Raw genomic sequence first — 21,503 nt, 5'->3', positions numbered from 1 at the left:
TCTGATATTTTTATTTTTTGTTTAGACGTGGACCTGTTAAACTTGGAATGGCAAAAATTACACAAGTAGATTTTCCTCCTCGAGAAATTGTTACATATACAAAGGAGACTCAAACACCGGTTATGACTCAACCTAAGGAAGGTGAATGCCAACTTACTACTTTATATTTTTTTTCTGGTTATAAAAGTATATATGAAAACTTTTAAAAGCAGAGATGGAGCCCAGTCACTTCTAGCTGATGGTTTTTAAGTTTTAAAAAGGTAATAGAAGAAGGTATGGTTTGATTTGTAGAAGAATTGATATCTTTAATTTGTGTTGAGTTCATAGACCTCTTGCCTACTGCATATTGTCTTAGTTTCTCTTATTAACAATACTTATTTTCTGCTCCCCGGTAAACAGCTGTTATTTTCTTATTTAGAAAAAGCACCTTAATATATGTGTAGACATGCCCACTAATATGCATTAAACTTACTACCTCTAATGTGAGGTAGGTACTAAAGAAATGCACATTAGGCTGCCTTAATGTGAAGTAATGAATGTGCACAGTTTTTAAGTGGTGCTTAATGTGCAGTAGCGTATTTTACTGTGTGTTAGTCTAATCGCACATTTTTTTACATGATGCTTTAATGCACAGTAAAATAAGTTACTGCACATTAAAGCACATGTGTAGATGTTCCTTGTGTTGCTTAAACGGCAGTATATCCACAAGTATGCGATGTGATCCATATATATGAAAGTAACTATTTGGAGGCTTTATATATTCACGTCTGTGAAGGCAGCAAGTCATAAACAGTAGTTAATAAATAAAAATAAATGTTGAAAAACTTGCATTCTTATAAAGTGGATTTTGTACATAAGGACATAGACTCCCTTTAATCATTGAGAACTGGAGTTGCTCACCTTAACCAAGGGGCAGTTTTTGACACCCTCAGCTCATGGCACAAACTCAGGTTTTGAGAATTTCAGAGTTAAGCCTTCAAGCATAACTTACTTGCTTGCAGGAAAAAATATCTTTTAACAGAGGTATAGTTGGTTAATGCATTTGCCTTTGACTATTAGAGACCTGGGAATTAGATTGTAATGGAAATGTTTGGTCTTTAAGCATTCTTAATGAACGCTTGGGCACACTACAGCCACTGAACTGTTCAGTTCTACTGCCCCCAGGTATTAAAATGGCTACACAAGATGTAAATTTAACAATACAGTTTCAGCTGTAATTTTGTGCTTTGTATCTTGATGTTTATTTTTGTCTCGTCATAAGCATCTATAGACAAAAACTGTGGGCAGTGTTTCCTTATTCTCTTTAAATTCAAATTTTGCAAGATTAGTTGTTAAATTTTTCCAAAGTGCTATGTGATTTGCCTAAAAATATTTGCTTTCATAGCACTCCGCTGGTGTGTATTAGTACGTTATTGCTTATTATTACATGTTGACTATATGTGCTAAAGTTGCTCACTAGATATGGGAAGTGGGAGTGGGGGAAAAAAAGCAAATGGGTAATACTTCTGTGTTGAAAGAAGTGTTTTTCTTCTTATCCACAGAATTCCTGCATAGGAGAATCAGTATGCTGTCTCTAGTTGTACACTGTTGGCAGATTTATTGGCTTTTTATTACTTGATAAACCAGAATAGAAGATTTTTTTCCTCTGTCTTATAATACTCCCCTCCCCATAAATTATTTAAACTAGTTTAACAATTGAGGTTATAAAGTAAATAAAATTGTAAATAGAATATGTATTGGTATTTTAGTAAAATATACTGTGCAAGTTGTGCAATGGTTTGTAGACACACGTCTCTCTTTGAATACCCTTTCTATCCCTGCATGTGTGCTGGCTGTATAAATACTTAACATTTCAGTAAGGGGCTTTGTTTTGGCTTGTTGTTTTTTTCCCTTGGAACGCTAGCTAAAATGGAAGCTGAATGCTTGTTTGTCAAGCACTAGTTCATGGATACATCAGTAGTAACTCAAAGGAATCACTTTGTTCTTTATGAACTTGCCAGTTAATGAAAAGACTACTCTGCAATTTAATTGTTCTGTATTTAGGAAATCTCTTCAGTTTCTGTTCTGAGAGAACTTGCAGCAAGTGCCGTCTTGTGGCCGTGATACATTCATATTCTGTATGCATCACGTTGAGCTTGGTGTCTGCTATCAGTATTTTAAGTTCTCAACTGTTGTGGTATCCTGTATTTTGATGCAGTTTGAATAGTTTCTTAAAACTTTTCAGTGACAGAGTAACATACATCTTGCTTGAAATTTTTTATAATTCATTAAAAAAATTCACAAAGCAGAGTTCATATTTTTGAGCAAAATCCTCTGAGGGTTGACAGTATCTCTCTGCTGGGGGTACTGATGCCATTTTAGCATAGGACAGCTGGAAAAATGAATAGATAAAATAAGTGTGTCATTTTGCATTGCATTTTTTCATGCAAGTGTTTTGTTTTATTTTTTTTTAAATAATCCTCAAAAATCCCCTAGTGACAAGTAGATACCCCTAGTTTAAAGACCGTTTCTAACTTCGGGAGTTAGTTTCTTAGAAGCTAGGGAAACGTAGAAGTCATGGAAACTAACTTTTAGGACTTTTATTTATCTTGCATACAAATCCATGGAGTTTGGGCCAGAATTTCAGATGCTTTTGGTTAGTTCATACAAGTTTCAGTATTAAGGAGTGATGGTATAAAATTTTATTTTAGGCATGGGTGGAAAAGGATGTCTAAAACTAGAAACAACTGATGGAGGAGACTAGATAGGTCAGAGCCTTAGACTGACGCTGGATTTTCATGTTTAAGCACTCTTTTTAATGTGATCTGTTTTTTAGGGTTAAATGTAACCAAATTTAATTCTGTTCTCTTTTCAACACCTTCATGTAATCACTCTTTGCATAAAAAACTCCACAGCCCAGCCATGGAATGCTGTTTCCTTCTCTGTTATTTAGGATGAATAAAATGAAATATCATCATCATACGCAAGTAGAAAGTTCAGATGATTAGCTCTAGTTTGGTCTTGAATAAATCAACTCTGTTTTCTTAGAGACTAAACTTGAAAAATTTAAAGACTGCCAACTTAATTCAGTTTTAAGAATGACTACTTTAAAACTAGTATTAACTATACCTGAATTCCCTTGAGTGTTTTGTGGTCTTCTGTATTGCTTTTATATTTCCAAAGATAGAAGATGACTTTTTTTAGTTATTTATATAAAGAAACTGTTCTATAATTGTTAATGGTATTAATAATATCCATGATTAGTAAGAGTGGCAGATAAAATTAAGGTGTACTTAAGCAGTTAATACGCTTTTAAAATATATTTGAATGGAACAGGAGCAATGTGTAAGCTGATGCTTCTGTTGGCTCCCATTCTTTAGGAGTTAGGGAAGTCTTAATCACTGGAAAAGAGCATATCGTAACAGCAAGTCTATGGTCTTGCATGCATGGTTCTTAGTTGTTTCACTAATTTCAGTATTTCCAACTTTTGGCTAGTACCTATTCAGCAGGAATGTGTAGAAGAAGTCGAATACAGTTTTGGTCCTAGGAAACTGAAATTGCCAGAAATTCACTTGAATGTAAAGCAAATTAGTACTACCTGTGAACTGTAATAACCCGTGTAATAAGAAACAAAGCAGTCTGTCAAAGTTTCCTTTATTCCATTGCCCTTTTCCCAATGCCAGCCAGTTTCCTTTTGCTTTTCTTTTTTTTCTTTTTCTCTCCTGCCACTTGCCTTTTTCTTCCTTCTGTCAGGTTTACATGGAAATGTGGAGAGTTAGTATATGATTTCTGTATCTGAAGTGCTTATGATGCCTGCTGTGAATGAATTTGCCTGGGACTTCATGATCCAAGTTAGTTTCACGTTCAGCCAAATACTCATTAGTTAGAGTTTATGTGGAGGAGAATGACAGCACTGTCCGCTTTCCAGTAGCGATTTCCAGAATACTCTTCAGCTGGAAAAGTTGACTGGATTGTACCTGCCCATCGGACCTTTACAGTCCCTTGCTTCCTGAAGGCTTGAGAACAACTGCTTTTACTATCCTACTTCAGCTGGTTTTTATCTGTGTATATCAAAAAGTGACTTGTCATGTGAGTCAAGAAATGGGACCACCTTTTGGTTTTAAAAACTGAACAGCTCTCTCAAACTCTTTTCAACTGCATCATCAATGAATAACTGAGAATTATGCGTGCGCACATGCTAACGCACGCATGCACATTATTATAGGAGCAGCAAATTATATTTCAGTCAGAAAATTGAGTTGCCACAATAGACTGGAATTGCCATATATGGAGTATTTTGGTCATAAGAAAAAAAATTATCTAAATCTTTCAGGAAACAGGAAAAATGTAATCCCTATCTGTCTGAGTTCAATGTTCATGATGGGTATGTATTTTTTTGTGTACCTTGTTTATTGCACTTAATCTCTAGACAGTATTTAGTTATGGAATTTCATAGAATCTTAGAAAAGTGGGCTGAAAGGGACCTCAAAAGAACCCTCTGCTCAAGGCAGGATCTTCACAATTTAAGTCACCCTGTAGATTGTTTCTGAATAACAATGCATAAACCTATAACAGAAAAATATGAAATGTGGTGCTGTGGGGTCCTTTGATTTTTTTTCTTTTTCTTTTTTGTTTAACAACCATAGTCTGATTTAATATAACAATAACAGAAAATCATGTGGGGAAGCACAATAACAGTATATCAGTCTCATTCAGCTCCTTCGATCCATATCTGTTTTAGAAGAGCTGCACAGAAAGTAAAGCCAATCATTTCTAGTCAGGGTTGCAACTGGATTTCCATTTAAAAGGAAGCTGCCAAAATAGGTTTATAAAATCCACGTGTTATGGCTGTCTCAGTATTAGGTTAGATCCAATCTGGAAGTTGAACTTTATTACAAAATGCAAGTTGAACTGGACACAGGATTATTTGATTATGACATTCTAAAAGAACGTGCTGAACCGCTTTTGTAACTGCACTGGCACTTGTTTGCTGCTTTGTACCAAAAAAAGGTGACGAAAGAGAGCTAGGTTTACTGGACTTCCCTCAGCTCTTCCGCGGGTAGAAAATAGTAAAGCTTATGAAAGTGAAAGTAACAAGATCCGGTCCAGTTGCCTTATTGCTGTCTGTATTTTGCTGATACTCTACAATGTCTAAGGATTTCTTAATTGTAAGTTCTTGGTATTGTTTTTGGCCAATGGCTCTTGTTTGCATAAATGACCCTTTCAGCAGATGACTTCAAAATCTCTTTTCCTTTTAAAATGGCCAAAGCTATTTTAAGCATTCCCTGTAGGTCTTCACAATTGGGAAGATGGACTGGTTGTCTTTAAGAATACCTTTCATCTAAACAACTCAGACTTTAAATTGTATAGATATTTCCCTCCCTCTGTGAAATAGTTTGAAAAGATAGCTGTGCCTGAGAGTGCACTGCTCTCTTGAAAATTAAGACAGGAATTGAAGAATACCATGTCCTTTTGACATCACAATAAACTCCAAGTGGACAATTATCCCAACCACTAGGGCTAAATTAAGACTTTACATTTTAGTCTGAAGGGCAGTACAATGCTTCCTTATGGCATACTGCATAGTACTGGCTCAGACAGAAAAGTGCTACCTCCTGAATCGTGACTTCCAGCTCTTGTTAGCCTGAAAGTCTTCCAACCAAGTACTAGATGGGCTAATCTCTCACTTTTTACATCCCAAGCCAAACCCTACTTATCTTATAAAATATAACAAGAGCTGAGCCAGACATGTTGTAGCTGCAGGCATTTAGTGTGTTAGTAGGTTAGTGTGTTGTAAGTAAGTGTGTTGTAAGGACCTTGGAGGTCCTTGTAGCATTTGAGAAATTGAATGTCTTGAAGAGATGCTGCTTTTTATCCAGCACAACAGAATAATTCAAGCAGGCCGTTTGTAGGAGATTTTCACTTTTCTTAATAGAATGAGTAATTTCTAAAGGGTCTCATGAATACATGTTTTGTCACAGTTTTCATATTTTTATACCCTGTTTCCCTAAGGAAGTGAATTCAAAGAACACGGAAACAGTTAAGCAGAATGCCAGAGTGAGGAGCATGCACATCAGATTTTGTGGTGTCAGCAAATTAGATCATACATGAAAGTTAATACCGTGGATACCCGGGGGGACTGGTTACCACACTTAAATGTGTGTGAGGTAATCCAGGCAAGAACAGGCTTTAAATGAAAGGAATTCAGCTTGAAAGGTTGCTTGTTCATAATTTTAAGTTTTCTGGGACAGTGGAACAACAGTAGCTGCAGTCTTACTGTACAGTACCTTGCAATTTGTCTGTACTCTTAAAAACGATGGGGACTTACTACAGAGCAACTGAAGTGCAGTTACTTTCCATATACCTGTTTTTACCTCTACAGCAGAGCTAAATGGTGGTAGCTTAGCCCTGTTTCATTGAGGTGCTAGTTTCCACAGTTTCTTTCACTTACTATGAGGTAGAAGCAGGCATGTGGACAATTATTATACATCAGCTGTTTGTTCTCATCACCTGTTAACTTGCTGCAATTTATGAACGTCACAGCTAATCACTTCTCATAGGCTTAGCCTACGTTGCAAACTTTTCCTGGCAGAAATAGGGTGTGTTCTGCAGCATCTGTACTCACAGCCTCTGTGCAGTGACAGAGGACTCCTTCTCTATCTGAATAGTTATTCCACTTCTGTTAACCAGAGTAAAGCTGTTGCTGCCACCCAGCAGCCCGAAGGCATGTGTAGACACTGCCATGTCTCAGCAGTTGGCCCCTTCCTACAGTGCAGTGCACACTTCAGTAGTGGAGACTGCTGTCTCTTTCCAGAACCTGTGGTAGCAGAGCTAGGGATGTGTTGTGATAGCCTTAAAGACAATATTGCTACACTAGTGCCATACTCTTTGGAAATGTGTAATCTGTAAGAGACTCGGATTTGTAAAATGAAAATATTACTTCAGCTCTTATACTTTTGATGGTGTTTAGTCTTTTTCTTTCTAGCATTTAATAATACCATGGAGAGTGCTTTCAGGTGCTGTTGTCAGACAAATGTCGTTATTACAACAGTATTCTTTAAAGAAATAGTTGATGTTTACATATACATGTAGTTCTTGTACATGTCTTAAATATACACTGAAATACCAAGGGAAAATTTGATATGAAGACACCTTCAGCTTAACAAAAGGCACCCATTTCACAGCTGATTTAACTTTGATTAACCTACTCTATAGCAACAGATTACTCAGACAACTGGAACTTAACTCCATAGTCTTATTGCTAAGTGCAGCCTTATTTACAGTGCTGCTTTTCTTTCCATCTCACCAAAACGCATCACAATTTTGATGTTAACTCAACATAAAAATTCAGTGGTTCATTAAACCCAGTTTTTGCATTTGTTGACAAAGAATTTGTCACTTTTAAAGTAGCGGCTGCTCTTGTGCAATCCGTATTGCTCATTTTATAACCTAAGATTGCCTGTCTGAAAAACATGGCAATTTTTAGCTTATTTAATGAATGTTCATTAATATATTGTGAAATACAGTTCCACTTCCTGACTTCATGCTCCTCTGCAGTTCTACTGAGATGCTAGCTGCTTTGTTTTCATCTTGTTTGGGAAGGAAAAGTTTTATATCTCCAAACTAGAAATTCACATCAGGTGCATTGTCAGCTTAGTTAACACTGAATGAAAGGAGGATGAGCTTGGAAACCTTCTCAAAAGCTCGGTCTAAGATTGCTTCACAACAGCATTAAAAATGCATCTAGACTTTAAGTGAATACTTAATGTATTAAAAATTAAATTACCTTGAAAGCTAAAATCTCTAATCCTTCAATCCTTTAGTATACATTTGCAAGTACATCATTGTTACCGCAGCCCCTGCAAATACTGATACCTTAAATCTTAATAAAGTAGGGAGGAATAGGAAAGGGAGGAGGAAGGGATTACACAGAAACTTGTGACCATTCTTGTCTGATGGACTCTAGTTGTCATTTTAGACCATACATGTCTCTGGGCAAGAATTGCATGTTTCTTGCAGGCACAGTGCTGTTGCATACCTTGATTTTTTTTGTCTATACTGAAGTTCTTTTGCTGTTACTTAATGTAAAGTAATTGCAGTAGAAGTACAGCCCATGTGACTTGTGTGTCTCTTTGCACATAAGTAAATCTAAATGTGAAATGAGATGTTCAGTGTTATCAATAGTTCTGTCTAATAAAAGATATCAAACTCACCCAAGGAACCTTGTTACCTTAATTATGTAGTCAAACTATTGTGGCTACACTGTATCCAGTGTTTGGATGTATCAAGCCATATAAGATGACCATACTGAGATTAATATAAAGAAATTTGGATCTTGTGTATAATATACCCCATCTGTATTTGAAATGTTAAAAGGGAGGAGCAATCAGCTACATGATCTTGTCTGTAAAATATGTAGATTATGAGGTCACTCGGCACTAAAAGGCTGACCATCTGCATTTGACAGGAATTTGCCTCCTGTCATTGAAAATGGTACTTAGAATTGGTGTGATGTACCAAGGGGGGAGGGGTTGGGTTGCAATTTCTAATTCATGACATTTTAAGCTAGAATAACCTCTCCAGGATAGTCAGAATCCAAGTCCTTAAATTTTAAGGTATTGATTATAGCAGCAAAATTGTTTAGGGGAAAAAAACATATTTTACATAACTAAATGTTAATGTACATCAGTTGCATACAGTTTGCCATTCTCAGTCACAGCTGCTAAATTAAATTAAAATTGAAAATCTATTGCTGTTCCACCACAGTGACTGGTTGTCAGAATTTCAGCTGTGTTTGATCGAGAGACACTTTAGAATTGCTACAAGTTATACAGTTTTCAGATTAATAGTCCGTTGTACATGTGAATCCATCTAAAAAGGAGCAGTGTCTTTCTGTTTCTCCATGTGATTATTTTGCCCAAAAAAGCTTTCATTTTTTTAAGTAGCACAAAAGCTGTAATTGGCATGCTTTGTAAGGAAGTGTCAGTGTGCAAGAGAGTGGAGATCACTAAGAATTCTTTTACGCGTTCTTTCCCCTCTGCACCACCGCCTCCTCAGCAGGGTCACTGAGATCACTAGCTTTTCTTGAAATGGCCATTTTCACTGGCAGGTGCATTATACCCTGTATTTTCAGATTGTTTTTCCATTCTGAATGTTTGGCAGGTTGATTGCTCTGGCTGCATTGACGGAGAAAGGGCTGACAAATGCGGTTGGGCTGGCTGAAAAGACAGTGATTACTGTTTTCCTTTGTGGCTGATTGAGGCCCTTGAAAGGAAAGATTTTAACCTTCACCATTTGGTTCAAAAGTATGAGCATATATTGAAATCATTCATGCCATTTATCGTAGTTCTGTAAACTTGTCAGAACGTAAAAATCGCTCAATTTCAAGTAATGTAGGATTGGCATACGTCATTATCATTTTGATTAAGTTGGAGTTTGTATTATTGTGTGCATTATACAGTGTCACTTAAAGCTTTCTTTCCTGCAGGTACAGTTATATTTTTATTGCGTATACTATGGAGTGTAGAAAGATATTCAGACCCTCTCCAAACCTATCACTATGTGTGTGGTTTGGCAGCTGGTATGGCCTACAAGCTGTATTTTGTTTGCAGGGTAAAGGCTTGTCTGTAGACCTCCTGGAGTGCTGGTAATTGCACAGGCTTGCCTTTGGGGAAAGACATGATTGGAAGCAGTCAGGCAGAAAAATGTTGTGCCATCCCATTGCCACCTCATAGCAGAGAGAGACAATCCCAGCAGTACCATCTGGTTGTTGCTATCTAGTCAGCTGGCCTGGCTGATGGGACCATGGCTTGGCAGCTGGTTCCCATCCCTTGACCACTCTTTATTTGTGTGTGTGTATGTGTATTTTTTTGTTAGATAACTTTGAACATGGGTCAGGGAGATGACTGCAACAAACAAGTAGAGTCCCTGTTGAATACTGTCTCATTACTTGTGATGAGGCATGCTGTAGACTCCTGCTGTCATTCCCTTATAGACAGATGACATAGCTGTTTAACCAATAAAAATAGTCTTTTCAAAAACTTACTCTAGGAAACAGAGGAAGAAAAGGCAGGAAATGCATATTCCACAACACTAAGTAATTTAAAGTTATTTTCTGGTTTATAGTATTGAAGGGAGAAGATGTAGTAGTGCAGAAAGTGCTGTAAACCCTGTCAGGATTCCTGTATATTAAAATTTTGTGGTGTTCATTGCAATTAAGAAAAATACATTTTACTTTAAAATTCTCATTGCCAGACATGATACAGATAATGAGACTTACATTTAGAATGACAGAAAAAAAATTGTAATCTCTCAGCTATTATCTTTAGCAAAATTTGCCTCTCAAAATAGCAACCTGAAAGCTAATGTGAGCCATCTTTGTGCCATGTGAAGATCCATTAGACACTGATGGTTTCAGATCACAAGTAAACAGCGGCTCTGTAGGCTATTTTAGACATTTGATTTTCTTTATTCTGCAGCATTAATGTGTCAGCATGTTACATAAAACTACGTGGCAGATGCAAGTTGTCTGGAATGATAAATGCTTGTAGGAGTTTAAGATTTCTGTTGTGAATGTTTAAAAATTTCTTGGGTATTTTTTTTTCCAGTTTACCCAGCTAAACAAATTAATGTGACCATGCACTAAATAGCGAAGTAGACAAATGTTCTGATTCATAATTCTTCACTTTACCCAAACATTATATTTTATAGAAATGTAATTATATTCAGTGAAATGGTTCATTTTGTACTGACTTACTTGAAACTCTATAGAAAATGTTATGCCTTTTTAAGAGCATTGATGATTTCACTGTACTATTTCTCATCAGATGAGGAAGAGGAAGATGATGTTGTGATACCAAAACCATCAATTGAACCCGAAGAAGAAAAAACACTGAAAAAAGAGGAAGAGGAGGAAGGTACAACTCGCTCTAGGGCATGATTGATTTATTGTAATAAAAAAGAAGCTTTAATTAAATAGGCTCTCTCTTATCAATTTAAGTTTGTTTACCATTTATGTACCTTTTAAGTACAAATATAACAACGCTAAAATAGTCTTAAAATATGTTGCACATGTGGATGTTATGAATATATGATTTTTACAACAGTGTGAAGTATTTGGTTTTCCTATCTATGTATTTGTAATAAGGAAAATAAATCTGAAAAATCGAAGATCTTGTTTTGTTTTCCAGTTGCACCTCATGAACTTACAGAAGAAGAAAAACAACAAATTTTGCACTCTGAAGAATTTTTAAGTTTTTTTGACCATTCTACAAGGATTGTAGAAAGAGCTCTTTCTGAGCAGATTAACATTTTCTTTGACTACAGTGGACGAGACTTGGAAGACAAAGAAGGGTAATGGCTTGTTGAACGTTTTCCTGAGTGTATTTATTATATTACAAACCGAATTTAGATAACTTCTTCATACCTTGTAATTCCTTCTTCTTACAGAGAGATTCAAGCAGGTGCAAAACTGTCTTTAAATAGGCAGTTTTTTGATGAACGCTGGTCAAAGCATCGTGTTGTTAGTTGTTTGGACTGGTCATCTCAGGTAAATTAATACTTACTTTTAGAAGTGATGCAAAAGTGATTTCTTGTGTGTGTATGTGTGCGCTCAAACTTTTTGCACCATTCATATGTGGTGTTTCAGTTGTATTTCTTAGAATAGCAGTGACACTGGTAGTTCCATGTGTGTTTGAAGGTACTTGTTCGTAGCTTGTTCATACCTCTACATTTTTGTTAAAGTATAATGACGACGTATAAATGGAACTAAGTATGCTGAAGGCACTTAAACTGAACTGAGTATGTTAAAGACACTGCAAAGGTAAGTGTCAGCTCTGGGGAAAAAAAGCTTGCCTAAGTTTGTTATAAACTGTGAAAACCAATAATTGTAGTACTGAAAAACACTATGTCTTAGCTCTGTAGCTGGGGACAAACCTTTTAATGGTTACTAATTATAAATATTTCTGTCCCAATTGCATATATTATAAGGGGCTTAAACTGGATTGACTGGATTGAGACAATATTCATTTACTCCAAATAATCCCTTTTTTTTTCCCCCCTGCCTCTTCATTAACTTTTGTGACTAGTACCCAGAGTTGCTTGTAGCCTCTTATAACAACAACGAAGATGCCCCTCATGAGCCTGATGGGGTGGCTCTTGTTTGGAATATGAAATACAAAAAAACTACCCCGGAGTACGTCTTTCACTGCCAGGTATGATGCAAGTTCCTGTTTCACCAAGCTAAAGATTTTATGTTGATGAATTTAGACAAGTCCCTTCTTTATACTTGTCAACATGGTGATTTCATTGGGCTGGCATGTACTTTTAACCACATGTATTTGCAAACAGATGTTGATGGATGTAGACTTCATTGCTTCAAAAAGATTCTGCTGACATCATTCAAAGTATTTAAACTTGTCTGAAAACCTATGTTTCTTATTCTAATTTAGTTAAACAACAAGAAAACCTTTTTGTATTATGCCTGAAGTATAAGTAGCTTTTTTCATAAACTGTAACAGAGAATGTACAACTAGACTTTAGCCCACAAAGCAAAATGTATATGGCCTAAGGAGGTGGACCAAGATAGATAAGTAGAAACACATGTAGAAAACAGATGCGGGTTTAAAAATGGATTAGTGAAAGGTAAAAATGTGCAAATCCTTCCTATTCAACTATGCCTGCAATAGCAGTTTTCTTTTCAACATGTCATAAGCCTAAAAAATGGTTTAGCAGAATTTAAACTAATGTATAATCTGATGTCGGATTACTGTCAAGACATAGCTGACAAAGGTAATTAATTATGATTTGCTACTATAAATATAAAAGTTTTTCTGCTTTCTTCTTGACAAATAAGTAGAGAATGTCTCTTAATGGTGTTACAGTCTCTTGTGTATTACAAACTTCTGAGAGAAATACAAATCAACCACATGGCTGAATACAGGAGGAAGAGAGAGTGGGAGCTTCACTTGCATTTAAAGTTAAAACCAGAAGCATATCAAGTGTTATATGAATGGTTACTTAAAAAGTTCCTGCAAAACTTTTAGTAATTGCTTTCACCATCTTTTGCTCCTCTATCCAATATCAAATGTCTGAAGGGACAGTTCAGCTGTAGTAATGGTCAGGTTTTCTTGACTTTGTTCTTCAACATGACTTTGTTACTTCATGACTTTTCTTTTTCTTTGCAGTCTGCAGTGATGTCTGCTACATTTGCAAAATTTCACCCAAATCTGGTGGTTGGTGGCACATATTCAGGACAAATTGTGCTTTGGGATAATCGCAGCAATAAGAGAACGCCAGTACAAAGAACTCCGCTTTCAGCTGCTGCTCACACGGTAGGAGGAAAAAGGCATCTACAAGAACTACTTCCTTTTGAGGCGTATCAATTCCTGGCTGTTGGACTGGGGTGGCATTTTAGTGCCTCTGTTTGCATTTAGCAATGCTGGCACTGAAAAATTTAAGATTCTTGGCTTTGTCACTCTGTTGACAGTTTCATAGGTGCCATGTCTAAACAACCATACCTTTCGGTAACTAAAAACTAAATGGATGTTCATTCAGACAGTACTTTTAGAGACCGCCATAATGCTCTGAAAAACGTTAATCCACTGTGTAGTAAAAATTTGAAGTACTGCTGAATTTATGCTGGAGATTCCTTTTTCTGAGAAGGATTTTGTTGTACTCTTTTTCTCTGTCTTTCCAATTTAGCATCCTGTATACTGCGTAAATGTGGTTGGGACTCAGAATGCTCACAACCTGATTAGCATCTCAACTGATGGAAAGATATGCTCGTGGAGTCTGGATATGCTTTCCCAGCCGCAGGTAGAGTAAACTTGGAAAAGTCTTATGATACAGAGCTATAGATTATATTTGCCACTTCACTTTTTTATTTTTTTAAGTGCAGGTAATCTGTACCTTAATACTCAATCTAACATCTGTATACTTGGGGTAAATATTTTGTAAGACTTAACACATTTTAAAAAATGTATAAGCATTTTCACAACACAGAGGTACAGTGATTGGTCTGGTAGTATTACCAGATAAAAGTGAGTAGCTTTTTTTTTTTTTTACTGTACTAAATCGAGTGTTATCTGTGGATCTCTGAATATCTGTCTTCACCATGGATGCTAAAACTTGGTCTCATAAGTAATAGACACATATTTTAGATGGGCTAAATCAAGAATGGCTTGTGAGCATGCTGATGCTTAAAAAAAAAAAAAAAAAAGTCAGTATTTAAAATGGTAAGTTTTGAATAGCAAGTTGTTGATAATCTTTCTCTACAGGATAGCATGGAGTTAATTCATAAGCAGTCCAAAGCTGTAGCTGTCACTTGCATGTCCTTCCCTGTTGGAGATGTCAACAACTTTGTTGTTGGAAGTGAAGAAGGCTCCGTGTACACAGCATGCCGCCATGGCAGGTGAATAAGAATCCTTGTTACTCTTTAAAAGTAATTAAGAGAAGAATCGTGGTAAACTTTACATAGCAAAATCTTGTTTCTATAAATAAGGACTATATGTGCATAGTCTGGGGATGTCTGTGTGAATCCAACATTATCTTTCATAATGTTTTCAAATTGTGCCCTTTTAGTTCAATTTGCCATTTCCCTCCTTTTGGCTTGGAATGGCTTTTAAACGATGACAGACCGACTGAGTTGATTTCTGTTCATTTGAATCGTAGCAGAATATCCCAAACTTTATATTGGTTCTCTGGATAATTGTACAGTAACATCACGCACAAATCTTAAATCGCTAGCATTTCTCCCGCTGTTCAATCTGTTCTGAAATTGTCTGGCTGTATCTTATCAATTGCTTTCTTAAATAAAATTGAGTGTCCAGTTTTCATCTCAGATACACATCACTATTGCTGCACATCTCTGTGGCTTAAATAGCCAAAATTGTACCACTTCTGTGTAACATTCTTTCCCTTCCCCTGATTTGGGGGAGACTATTGGGGTGTATTGTCATTATCAAGAACTAAACTTTGCTTCTGCAATGTGCATGTAACTTCTGTTTTAAGTCAGCAGCTGTTTGGATGCTCATGCCCGAAGACTGCATTTTGTTCTTAATATCATCCAACTATTTAGCTAGTGCTTGAAGAGCATGTATAGTTATATCTGGGTGGGCTAATGCCTACCAAATGTTACTCTGATCTCAGCAGTATTTTTGCATGTAACTTTTTCAAAACCCCTTTCTATTGTTTTTGAGATTTATTAATCTATGGGGTTGTGTTTAAACCCACGTTATGTTGAAAAGTAAACTTTAGGTGAGAACCTCCAATAGAAAGTGTTATTAAAACCCTCTTGCCATGTATTCAGCTTTCTCTGTCTGTAAAATGTAGCTTCAGAAGAAATTTACCTCAACTTTATTTTAAAACAGCAAAGCTGGAATCAGTGAGATGTTTGAAGGACACCAAGGACCAATCACAGGCATCCATTGCCATACAGCGGTTGGACCTGTTGACTTCTCTCATCTCTTTGTCACCTCATCTTTTGACTGGACAGTAAAGCTTTGGACAACTAAGGTATCCATGTAGATATGTTTAACAGATTTTTTTTTCTTTTGTATACTTTGACACAAGGTGGTGCTATAATGTAAGGTACATAAGTTGTCAAATGGTTGAGAGAGACTTGTTTGTTAAATTATGTAGCCTAGCTCTCTTTCAGTCATCTACAAATAGGGGACAGTTGTGGATTTGGGATGGGGAGAACCTAGCCCATTTTTGCCTAATTAGATATCTAAGTGTGACTTCACTTTATAGAGTCTGTCTGTTTCTGGTCTATTTTATTCATCTTTTCACTTTGCAAGTGACTCGGGAAGAACAGCGTAACAAAGTAGTCTGGGGCCGAGAGCTGTCAGGGCATCCAGCCATGGCTCCAGAAGGCACAAGTAGAAGCCTCACTCTGGACTCATTCCAAGAGTGCATGCAGGTGACCCAACTGTACCAGGTCATTCAGGTTGGGGAATCAAAGACTACTGGACATGATACTAGCCACACAGTTCTTTTGTTGCCCTTGGCCACAAACACTGGCATGCCTTGAGCGTACTAGCTCAATATGCTTGGTTCAGGTGGACCTTTGGCATTCCTTTCCTTTTATGAGTACATTAATTCAGGTGGCCACTTGAGATCCCATCATTGCTCTAGTCCATTTTGCCAGGGGTTTTAGAAAAATAAGAACAGTGCTGTTCTGTCAGTGAGCCTAAACTGACTTTTCCTTCCATCACTATCTTAGCTATCCTGGGGAACATCAAGATGAAACCAAAACCATGCTAGGGTCTCCCATAGGTAACTCCCATGCAAAATACTACTGTTGTACCAATTGGTAAATTCTGTTTCAGAGATGTTAACTACTGTTTACAGGCTCTCTTGTGCTATTGGCCTCCTGTTGAAGCTGTTTAATAACAGCAGGTTGTACAAGTGCAGTAAAATCCTTCAAAAGAGATGGTTCTCAGTTACGCAGGCTCTCTCATGCTCTCTATAGCAGCACCTTTTTAAGCACTGATTTTGTTTTTCAATTTTGCAATTGCTGCCATTGGCAAGTACGTCTCATCATCCCACTTATTCTCAAAAGATTTTGGTTTTAGAATCTCTGAATGCATAAAGTTATCTTATACAATTTACTTTCAGAATAATAAGCCTCTCTACTCATTTGAGGACAACTCAGACTATGTGTATGATGTTATGTGGTCTCCTACTCACCCTGCCCTGTTTGCTTGTGTGGATGGAATGGGGAGGCTTGATCTGTGGAATCTCAACAATGATACTGAGGTGAGGCAAAATTTAAGTTAATTCTCAAACCAAACAAGAACATAGTGTTTTTAGACTTTCTCAAAAATATCTGGCCAACAATGTTGCGTCTTGGCTGCTACATATGTCTCTCTAGAGCTGCAGAATATTACTTAATAGATACCTTTAATAAAATAAAGTGAATTATTGCAGATTTCATAGTCAGTATCTGTCCCAGAGACCAATGGCACTTGCATTTACATTTCTGTTTCATAGAGCTGTTGATATTAAAGGGTTCCTCTCTGATTAGTGGAGACTTATGAAAGGCATTGCTGAATGGAGGCCTTCTACATGGCACTGACATACTTGCCAATATAAAGGGCCTGTGTTCTGTTGTTTTAAATCTTTTGAGAGAATTTGACATGTTTTTGAATAATGCCATTTTCCTAAGAATGTAGTGTATTTGCACAGATCTTTAGGAGATTTGGGGCTGGTTTGCAGCACTCTTTCTAAATGTGTGGATGAAGGCTGCGCAGAGTAGTATATTCTGCGAAACAGTGATTTCTTAATGCAGATTTCTGAGGACTGCACAGGAGAGATGTGTAGCAGGGGAGAGAGCTATATTCCCATCCCTGCAAAATTCTCCATGCATTGTATTGCACAGTGAGGGAAATACTCATTAAATCTTCAATACTAATCCATTTCATTTTTAAAACATGTTTTCTGGCAGAATGAACTAGCACGTGGAAGTATATTTTAGCCAGTATTCTACATAGGCAGAAATTATAACCTATAAACTCTGGAAATCCGGAGCTATAGATCATAATAGCTCAGGACTAGAATTTCATCTGGAAATACTGATGAAATTCTAACAATGTGTATGAACTATTTTAATAGGTGCCAACTGCAAGCATTACTGTGGAGGGGAATCCTGCTCTTAATCGTGTTAGATGGACACATTCTGGGCGAGAGATTGCTGTTGGTGATTCAGAAGGACAGATAGTCATATATGATGTGGGAGAGGTATGTAACTTGGATTTCTCCACAGTTTTCTCAATTCTGCTGTTACTTTTTGTTTGTTTGTTTGTTATAATTGGTTAATATTCATGCCAGGAATAATGTCCAGGTCCTTCATTTTAAAACCCAGAATTAATTCTGAAGTAATATTTCCCCTTCAGTTAAGCTTCCTGGAGTATTAAAAACTTTTAGCTGCATGACTGACTGATAGATCAGAACAAAAGGTAAAACTATGTCATTTGGGAGTACCTGAAATGAGATCTAATAATTACTGATTCAGTACAGCTTGAATGCAACCCCTACTGCAGCATAGAGGGGAGCAGTTGGATTTCATCTCCTTTGCACTTGTCCCAAAGTTAGTTGTTACCACAGTTCAGATAAGTCTAGGAATGTAAGAGAGGCTTTTGCAGATCAGTTCCTAATGTTGTACTGATAAACAGGGGCATAACATGCAAAGAATGTACCCATGGCAATCCTCTCTCCCTCTTGCTTGCTCCCTCCCTCACCAGTCCTGTATGTTGACTTCCACTGTACACAGCTCAGAAAAGCAGTCTTGTGGGCAGTGTGTGTCATAGAGTGCAAAGTATTCTGGGAGTTGTGGTTATGTAGAATGGCAGTGGAACTTGCTGCTGCTGCTGAAACCTTCACCCTATTCTTTTGCCCCTGAAGCTCATGTCAAGTGCAAAAAAAAAAGCTGATTTCAGCAGCAAAAAATTAGGTCAAGTCTGCCTCCCTGCCCCTTCCCAACAGCAGCAAACTCCACTGCTGCTCTACAGGACTATGATTTCCAGAATGCCCTGCACTCTTGTAATGCATACTGTCTGCATCACTGCTCCCTGCAGCCAGAAAGTGCAGGCAGAACAGGGAGTGGGAGGGTGAGGTGTGTGTGCACTGTTCCCTGCTCCCCCCCAAGTCCTTCTGGTGCCCCTCCCCTTAGGCAGCATCTGGGGCACATGCTTCACTTACCTACCCCACGTTACACTACTGGCGATAAGATACCTACCCAGTGTGCCAGGGAGAAACTAGATGTGGACAGTGAGCTTCTTAATGGGTGCTATGACCTCTCCAGATGGAAGGATGCTTGCCCAGACAGATGTTTTCTGCTTTAAACGTAAGACTTGAGCATTCTCTTGGCATTATTATCAAGCACTGACTTTATTAATGTAAAGAGTACTAAGTCATTGTGAGTTTCTGGACAGTGCATACAAATTATATTGGTTAGCAAGACCTTTTAAAGATCTCTTGAATAATGTAATTGGTTATAGCAACACTTGCAGTTCACAAGCGATATTAGTGGATGGATTTAAAATGAGCCCAGTTCTGTTCTGTTTGTACTTAGCTGAGGATGCAAATTTCATATTTTTCCACAGCAAATTGCTGTCCCTCGCAGCGATGAATGGACTCGTTTTGGTCGGACATTAGCAGAAATAAATGCAAATAGAGCTGATGCAGAGGAAGAAGCTGCAACTCGCATACCTGCATAAGTCTTTCAAAACAGGCAGCACCCGTGGATTTGGGAATGATTATAGGTGTTAAAACTAAAGATGTGCTTGTCCAAATGATGATGACCTTGGGAGGGAGATGTGGACTAAACTGTGGATGTTGAAAATGTATCAAGATCACTGAAAAGTAAATCTTGCAATGTCACTTTTTTATACATAATTACAAGCACACTCTTGGATTTGTAACTTTTAATAGTTGACCTCAACTTTGCAAGGGTGTACTTTGCTGAAACACTAACACAGGTGTTAGACTGTTTGAATTTTCCAAGTTTACACCAGTATAACTAAATCTGGAAAGTAGACCACCTGAGTTCTATTTCTAAATCAGACCTCCTGTATGACACTGGCTAATACTCATTCACTAGTTTAATCTCTGAAGGATTATAATTGTTAGGCAATTGGAACTACCCATGGAAATGCATGCATTTGTTCTAAGTAACCTTTTTATCCTATTTCTTTCTTACATATAATGGGCTCCAGGCTCTGGTAGTGGGTTATATAAATGAATGAAAGACTTCATCTGTAATCACTTACACTTATTTGACAATAGAGCTTGTCTTTATAGAGTACTACATACATAATACTGTGTCTGGGGCTCTTCTGTTTGTTTTTTGTTTTGAATAAGTGCAGTAAAGGGGAAATGGCTTTATAAATAAATGCTACCTGAGCTTTTATCCTCAGCTCAGTCCTCTGGTATGTCTCCCTTCTTTGTCTGCATCCAAACAAAGATGTTACTAATCCACTAGGAGCTGCTGCTTTACACTGAAAACAAAGTTTTCCACCTCTTACTTCCAAGACACCGTTGAGAGTACCAAAAGTAAGGATTCCTTGCCTCTTCAGTACTGTAATAGCTAGACTCTAGCTTCTTAGTTGCATCTTGTACAGCTATAGTATGCAGTATTAGAATATTCCATGAGGATAGCTTTTAAGTGAGCAAAGAATTTAGGAATTTGTCTTTGCCTGCTGTGTTGGGTAGGACCATTGAATTCCTGTTACCCAGATGTAAAGTTGATGTCAGAAACCCTATTGTAATGTGTAAAGCTGAATGGAATTACCTGTAGTGAAAACTCTGTACTCCATGGTATAGCTAAAAATAAAACTGCTAAGCAACCAGAAATGGTAAAAAGAAACACAGTCCATTTTCTGCCAGGCAACCTATACTTGGGAAGAGATGTGGCCCTGTCTTGGGTCAGCATTTATCCCAAAAATTACAGCCAGCTTCTGTCACAAGAAGGGTTTCTCTTAAAGTCTTGTTTGCTCCAGATCAGTTTCCACAGGCCTCTTTATGCATCAGAGTGGATTATAGGAGGGGTCCAGCTCCAAGTCCTTTCCGGGTGATTGTGTTGCTCCCATGGAGCTTCTCAGACAGAAACTGTCTACAAAGGCTGCCAGTTTTCTGTAGCAACATACCAGTCTGCTTTCAGCTATATTTCCCTTGCCTCCCTCATAGTAAGAGAGACTGTTTTACCTTCTAAGGAAGCCTTTCCATTCTTGAATCAACACTGATTAACTAGAGCTGTCTGTTCCAATAAAGTGTCTGTTTCCCCTCTCTCCAAGGCCAAGCCGCTTCTTTGTGCCCTGCTTGTGCATGTGGACAGTACTGTTGAGGAGGAGCTATACACATTCTTCTTTTACCCCAGTCTGTTCAAGTTAGCAAGAATCCTAATTTAATATAGTTCCTGCCAGACAAGTATTCATTCTCACAGAGATTTTCTGCTGAAAATGTTCAGAATACAATCCAGCCATTTTAGAACACTGCTATTTTATGGAGAACACTCACTAGTCCAGAGAATGGGGGGAGAGGGGGTCAGAATTCATCAAATTAAGCGTCAGAAACGGGCAATGCTACATTATTGTTATCTGTCTTCTGCTTTGGGTTCCATTGTCTTTCCATCTAAAGTAAGAGAGAAACAACTATAAGTTGCTAAGAGCTTTAAGGGGAGAGTTTGGCCAGCCAGATATATGAAAATCAATCCCACTCACTCTGGGAGCAGTCCTGCCAAGCATGAAAGGGACAGGTTCTTATGTTTCAAGCGCACTGGAGACTTATTACCTTACTATCAAATCTAGTAGTAATCCCAGGGTTCCTTACATGGAATAAAGAGAAAACACTTTTACCTGAAGTCACACACTTTCTCTGGACTCAACATGGCAGTTTCTGATGCTTAACTGTTTATAAGAGAAGCCTGTCCACTTAAGCTTGGCATTGTGTAGGCCTATTGATCTTCCTGTTTCTCTTTCTGCTTTCCTTTAAATTAACATCGCATCTCTGTCTGTTAGCAGTAGGTA

The 21,503-nt window shown here is 37.5% G+C and overlaps 1 protein-coding gene across 4 annotated transcripts in view; it reads left to right on the top strand.

Annotated features, from left to right (window-relative positions):
* DYNC1I2 (dynein cytoplasmic 1 intermediate chain 2) overlaps positions 1-19,899 on the top strand; it is a 37,670-nt gene extending 17,771 nt beyond the window's left edge. For all 4 annotated transcript variants that reach the window (XM_019480516.2, XM_019480517.2, XM_006265901.4 and 1 more), the window contains 12 exons: positions 26-141; positions 10,806-10,895; positions 11,169-11,331; positions 11,428-11,527; positions 12,066-12,191; positions 13,164-13,310; positions 13,681-13,794; positions 14,256-14,389; positions 15,348-15,492; positions 16,597-16,737; positions 17,593-17,718; positions 19,083-19,899. In XM_019480516.2, the coding sequence (XP_019336061.1) occupies positions 26-141; positions 10,806-10,895; positions 11,169-11,331; positions 11,428-11,527; positions 12,066-12,191; positions 13,164-13,310; positions 13,681-13,794; positions 14,256-14,389; positions 15,348-15,492; positions 16,597-16,737; positions 17,593-17,718; positions 19,083-19,196 (1,516 nt within the window). In that variant the 3' untranslated portion in view covers positions 19,197-19,899. The remainder of the gene's footprint in view (positions 1-25; positions 142-10,805; positions 10,896-11,168; positions 11,332-11,427; positions 11,528-12,065; positions 12,192-13,163; positions 13,311-13,680; positions 13,795-14,255; positions 14,390-15,347; positions 15,493-16,596; positions 16,738-17,592; positions 17,719-19,082) is intronic.
* The last annotated feature ends 1,604 nt before the right edge of the window (positions 19,900-21,503 follow it).

The sequence above is a fragment of the Alligator mississippiensis genome, chromosome 4, assembly GCF_030867095.1.
Source record: "Alligator mississippiensis isolate rAllMis1 chromosome 4, rAllMis1, whole genome shotgun sequence".
NCBI classification, from domain to species: Eukaryota; Metazoa; Chordata; order Crocodylia; family Alligatoridae; genus Alligator; species Alligator mississippiensis.
The sequence above is the reverse complement of the archived record's forward strand: the minus strand, read 5'-3'. Positions and strand labels throughout refer to the sequence as shown.